Source organism: Sorex araneus, chromosome 3 (assembly GCF_027595985.1).
Source record: "Sorex araneus isolate mSorAra2 chromosome 3, mSorAra2.pri, whole genome shotgun sequence".
NCBI lineage: Eukaryota > Metazoa > Chordata > Mammalia > Eulipotyphla > Soricidae > Sorex > Sorex araneus.
Genome location: NC_073304.1, coordinates 110,881,736 through 110,887,587, shown reverse-complemented (window position 1 = coordinate 110,887,587; position 5,852 = coordinate 110,881,736). Strand labels below are relative to the sequence as shown.

General features: G+C 53.9%; 1 protein-coding gene across 1 annotated transcript; it reads right to left on the bottom strand.

Moving 5' to 3' along the window:
* Window positions 1-1,529: 1,529 nt before the first annotated feature.
* Window positions 1,530-5,432, bottom strand: NANP (N-acetylneuraminic acid phosphatase). Its single transcript, XM_012934357.2, has 2 exons — window positions 5,259-5,432; window positions 1,530-2,386 (listed from the first exon to the last, which is right to left on the bottom strand). The coding sequence occupies exons 1-2, from the start codon at window positions 5,346-5,348 to the stop codon at window positions 1,730-1,732; spliced, it is 747 nt and encodes a 248-aa protein (XP_012789811.2). The 5' UTR covers window positions 5,349-5,432; the 3' UTR covers window positions 1,530-1,729.
* Between the last annotated feature and the right edge of the window lie 420 nt (window positions 5,433-5,852).

The following is a 5,852-nucleotide window of genomic DNA, read 5'->3' as shown; positions in this document are numbered from 1 at the left end:
ACCAGTAGAGTGTTTTTGCCTTGCATGCAGTTCGATCCCCAGCATTCCAGAACAGAACACTGAACACTGCCAGGAGTAATTCCTGAGTGCAGAGCCAGAAGAAACCCTGAGCATCACTGGGTGAACAAAAAGAAGAAAAAAAGAGAAAGGCTTTCAGATAGGCACAATTTAGAATCTGAAAACCATAATCATAAGGTAAAGAAGTCATAGCTAGATTCCAACTACAATGTAACACTTTACACTGGTAATACAAAAGTTAACCGCCTTAATCATTAGTTTTTGCTGAGTTAGCCAGATTTGACTGGGAAGACCTTGAGACAGTCCATCTAATGGTCTAGCACAGCACTTTCCACTGAAGCCTCTTCTGACCCTTCCTTCCTATGGTCCCCCAGCCTGGCCATGGGCCTGACCCATTTGGGACCCTTGGGATATCCTGCGGGTGTTCTCATGGTTCCTAATTGAGACGTGATGGTTTAGAGAATATTTTCTAGTTGCAAGAGGTCTTGAAATAGTCATCCATTTGTAAGGTTGGAATAAACCATGACCTGGACTTGACATCTGTGAAACAAGTATGTTTCCCCTAAACTTTCAAATTTTGGGAGAATAAAGGCAGATGCTAAGACCTCAGGTATTAGAGTGGCACTCAGGAAATGTTCTACAATGAAACCCAATTTTCCTATTGATTTTTTTCACCTGGATGAAGCTACCCAGTCAGCAAAGACGAGGCTGGGAGGGGGTGCCTGGCCAGCAACAAGGAAGCTGACAGGCTTAGGAGGGGCCTGTTTCAGCAGACACGGGGGTCCCTTGGCCTTGTGTGCCTAGAGAAAGATAGTGAATACCACCAAAAAGCAGGGACATGAGAAAGCAACACTACATGCTTACTTTTATAGCTGAACTGTCACACAAGTGCAACATGACAATGAGAAAACTGTAGGCCCTTCAAGCAGGTCAAGCAGAGAAAGGACTAGATTCACAGGCAAACAAAAAGGCCAATATGGTGTACACAATTTATGTTTTTAGTTTTTGGGGTTATACCTGGCGGTGGTCAGGGGCTATTCCTGTTTTTGTGCTTTTAAGTGATGCTGGCATTTCTTGGTGACCATATGCAGGGCTGAGGATTTGTCACGTGCGAGGCAAATGTCTTAGTTCCTATATTTTCTCTCCAGCCTCTGTTATAAGCATTTTTAATTTACTTTTTATTTTTGGGGGGCCACATGTGGTGGTGCTCAGGGATCACACCTGACAGGCTGTGGTGCTGGGGGTTGAGCCTGGGTTGGTTTCATGCAAGGTGAGCTCCCTACCTGTTGGACTATGTCTCGGGTCTGTGGTATAGACATTTAAATAAATATAAAACAATTTCATATGAAATGCCGTGATTTGTATGGCATTTAGGATTAATTTCATTATCAGTCATATATGTTTTATGTGTGGAACATATATATATAACATGCATATGTTAAGGCAGCACGTAGAATCTGTATTTTATGCACCTAAGCTATCCTACTTGGTATTTTCATGATTTTAAGATAAATGATTAACAAAATAAATTTTATTAAAACAAATCATTAACAAATATTTCCTCAAATTTTTCAGACAACACTAAAAGTAACTTGTATCAATGTACTGTGGATTTTCCAAGATGAACAGCAGTCGACGGGAGGCTGGCCACTGAATGAACTTTCCCTACCCACCCGTGGCCCACAGCCCGCCCCTGCGGCAGGACGCGGCTTCAGGGCGCGCCCGGCTCGCGGCCCAGGCGGCGCAGGAGCGCGGGCAGCTCCAGCACCGAGGCCACGGTGTAGTGCGGCGCGGGCGCGGGGGGCGCGGGGGGCGCGGCCGCCCCCGCGCTCACCCAGACGGTGGCGCCCAGCCCCGCGTTGAGGCCGCCCTGGATGTCGGTGTCCAGCGTGTCCCCCACCATGACGCAGTCTGCGGGCCGCACCCCGAGGAGGTCGCAGCAGTGCTGGAAGATGGACGGCGCCGGCTTCTCCTCCGCCTGCTCCCCGCCCACGACCACGGCGTCGAAGCAGGGCCCGCAGCCGCTCGCCGCGATCTTCTCCCGCTGCGTCTGCCGGTCCCCGTTGGTCAGCAGCAGCAGCCGGAACTCCCGCCGCAGCTCGGCCAGCATGGCCCTGACGTCCTCCGCCAGCCCCAGGTGCCGCAGGCGGGTCGACTTCCACAGCTCGTAGCACTCGGTGGCGAGCGCCCGGTTGGGGGGGCCGCCTGTGGTCTCCAGGATCGCCTCTTCCCAGTGGGTGGTCCGCAGGTCGGTGATGCACGTGCTGTAGGGGTGTGCGCCCTCCTGGCTGAGCTTCACTTGAACTCTGTCACAGATGACCTCAGCTTCCTCTTTGTAGTGGTATTTTGATTGTAAGAGTTTTATCACCTAAATAATGGAAATAACTTCATCAACTCGATCCTGGTTTAACAGCTATGCCCTGAAATGCTGTAATCTGGATTCCACCTGCATGCTTTTCCTTTTTTGTTTTTTTGCAGTGTCAGGAATTGAACCTAGGTCCTCCCATGTGTCAGGCACGACAGCCACCAGCCACATCCCAGGCGGCCCACTCCTGTCGGAGGCCGCTCTATTATCATAATATTAATCTACATTTCAAAGAATACCAGAGAGACGATTGATTTCTCAACCCTACACACAACTCATATTCTTTGTTTTGAGCCACATCCAGTCATGCCTGGGATCCATCTATATAGTGTTTGGGATCAAACTGAAGTTAGCTCCTGCGAGGCAAGCACCCTGCCCAATGGCCTTCACCTGGTCTTTTCCACTTAACCAACTTCTGTTCTGACACAATTCTTCTCAGAACAGAAGTTAATTAAATATATCACTATTATAGACCTACTACTATTCTGGTCATGAAAACAAAACCTGTATTTTATTTTTTTTCCTTTTGAGTCACATCCGGTGATGCACAGGAATCACTCCTGGTGGTACTCCGGGGACCATATGGGACGCTGGGAATCAAACCTAGGTCCGCCACTTGCAAGGCAAATGCCACACCCACTGTGCTATCGTTCCAACCCCTGTACTTTTATTTTTAATAAAACCTTTAAAATTTTTGGCAACTATTATTTAGACTAATTACATAAACAGGAACCTGGTTCATCTAACTATTCTCCATCTGTGTCCTCTTTACCTTAGAAGATCTAAAATGACCATTACACAAAGTGTGACCTAACTGTTCTTTGAAATTCTGACTCCAGCATCCCTTTAGTTGTGCTTTTCATTACTCCATGCTTTTATCTATTGCCTGATAGAGACTAAAGTTCAGGTACCAATCCTGTTATTGTCACTCAACTTTATTCAAACACCATCTACAGAATGTGGTTCAATCTAATCTATCATTTAAATAGTGATTTGCTCTCCTCTCCACTTTTTCTAATATCCTTATTAATAAATGTGTTGTGGGTAGATGGGGGGGGGAATGAGTTTTTAAGAAATAATAAAATTTAAGAAATTGCCCAGCTCTGGGCAACTGCCTCTGCAGAGTCACAAAAGCAGACTTGCATGCCCAGTGCAACAAAGACAGAGTGACATTAGTTAGGGACGGAGGCAAAGACACAGAAAGATGGGGGACAGGTTTCTTTTGAAACACAAGGCTTCCAAAAAAGGTCACATCTAGTGGAGAGAGCAAGTGGAGGGGGTGCTCTTGCCCGTGTCCAAGCATGTGAGGGGCTGGTTCGGCACAGGGGAGGGTGTCGCTTTGCACACAGCCGAAGGTTCAATCCTGCACCCCACACGGTCCCCTGTGCAGAGTCAGGAGCAACTCTGAGCATTAGGGGTTTGACCCAAAAATAAAGAGTAAGAAGAGCTGAGCAGGCAGGAGCTGCGCATGGAGAGAGGGTGGAGCAAAGAGATGTGGGGGCTTACAGGGAGCCAGGGCTGGAGAGGCCCGCGGGTGCCCTGCTTTGGGTAAAGCTGGGTTAGATTCCTGGCACCCTGTCTGGTCTGCACAGGGGAGCTGCCTCAGCAAGCCGGAAGTATGCCCTTGAGCTCTGCGGGGTGTGGCCCCCAAACAAACAAGGATAGAACACGGAACTCAAGGAAGCTTGAAAAGGACTGGGTACTGGGACTGTCACATGGGGAGACAAGCTTGCAGCTCATCGTTTCCTCCCTCAGGGCAGGGGCTCCACGGCAGTTGCAGGCCAGGATGGGAGGGGGCCGTGGGCAACCCTCAGAGTGGGCCCCGTGCAGAGTAGGCCTTCCCTCCTTCCTGCCCGGAGTCCAGACCCTGCAGGGAGACCCGGGGTGGCGCACGCGGAAGTTCCTCGTCAGACCCGCACACCTAGGCTGCTGACGGCAGTAGCTGATCAGCTCACAGCCCCGTGCACCCCAGAAACGGAAAGGGGGAAACTGCGCAGGCATGTCGTGCACTGTCACGCAGACCATCCCGGGCTCTCAAGGGCCTGAGCCACGGCAGTGGGTAGGCAGCCCTGTCCAGCTACACCCCTCCTTCCCGCGTCCCACTAGTCCCTTCTGCCCACCCCTTCCTGCACCACTGTCCTGAAAGATGGGCTCCTGGGGCGCATGGGGGCGTGCGTGTGAGCGGAGAGCGGGGACGTGCGCGTGTGTCTGGCTGTGACCCAGTGCATGCGTGTATGCCTTGCGTGAATGCCTGAGTGCGTGTCTGACTGAGGATGAGTGCATGGGTGTGTGCCTGGGTGAACGCGTGCGCGTGTCTGTGTACATGCCAAGTGTGCCTGGTAGCATGTATGTGCCTGGGTGCATATGTGTGCGTATGCTGGGCGTATGTGTGTGCGCGCGGGTGCTGGGTGCATGTGTGTGCTGGATGTAAGTGTGCGCGCGGGTGCTGGGCGTGTGTGTGTGCGCGCGGGTGCTGGGTGCATGTATGTGCGCATGGGTGCTGGGTGCATGTGTGTGCTGGATGCAAGTGTGCGTGCGGGTGCTGGGCGCGTGTGTGTGCGCACGGGTGCTGGGTGCATGTGTGTGCGCGCAGGTGCTGGGTGCATGTGTGTGAGCGCAAGTGCTGGGTGCATATGTGTGCTAGGTGCATGTGCACACGCAGATGCTGGGTGCATGTGTGTGCTGGGCGCATGTGTGCGCGCGGGTACTGGGTGCATGTATGTGCGCGCGGGTGCTGGGTGCATGTGCACGCGCAGGTGCTGGGCGCATGTGTGCGCGCGGGTGCTGGGTACATGTGTGTGCGCGCGGGTGCTGTGTACGCGTGCGTGGCCGCCGCGGTGACGGCCGGCCGGTGGGCGCTCGCGGCGCGGCTTACCTCCAGCATGCCCAGCCTGCTCGCTCCGGCCGTGTCGATGAGCGTGTTGTCCAGGTCAAAGAACACTGCGCGGACGCGCCCGGGCCCCATGCCGGCCCCTGCGCTCCCGAGGCAGCAGCGGCGCGCGGGCCCCGCGCCTGCGCCCGCCGCGGGGCCTCTCGCGAGACCGCTGGGCCCGGCGCGTCCGCGCAGCGACTTCTCGCGAGATGGGGCGCGTGGGCGCTGGGGACCCTGGCCCCGCCTCCCGCCTGTCAAGCCGGGCCGCTTCCTCGCGCGGCCTTTGGGGTGCTGAGTGCCGAGTGCGTGCGGTGCTGTGCCGAGTCGGCCCGGACAGAGCGCGCGGGAACCCGAACTGAGCCTGCAGCGTGGTCCGCCTGCCCCCGCTGACATCAGAGTGCCTCGAGCGCGTCGTCTCTTCTTGGTCGAACTTGTTTACAATTTGTGACTTTTTATTTCCTCGAGAGCCCAAACTGAGGGTCTTGACTGTCGTGACCAGGGGGCCGGCAGCTCGTCCTCAGAGAGGCTGAGTGGTTGACAGCGGGCGCAGGAGGAACCCTGAGCATTGCCGGGCGGGGCCCCGGCAGTAGCAGAAGC

Bases quoted from the DNA above. Each gene is read 5' to 3' on its own strand.
- NANP (XM_012934357.2), bottom strand. From the start codon at position 5,348: ATGGGGCCCGGGCGCGTCCGCGCAGTGTTCTTTGACCTGGACAACACG. The intron at 2,387-5,258 runs GTAAGCCGCGCC...TCCATTATTTAG, and splicing joins GCAGGCTGGGCATGCTGGAG to GTGATAAAACTCTTACAATC.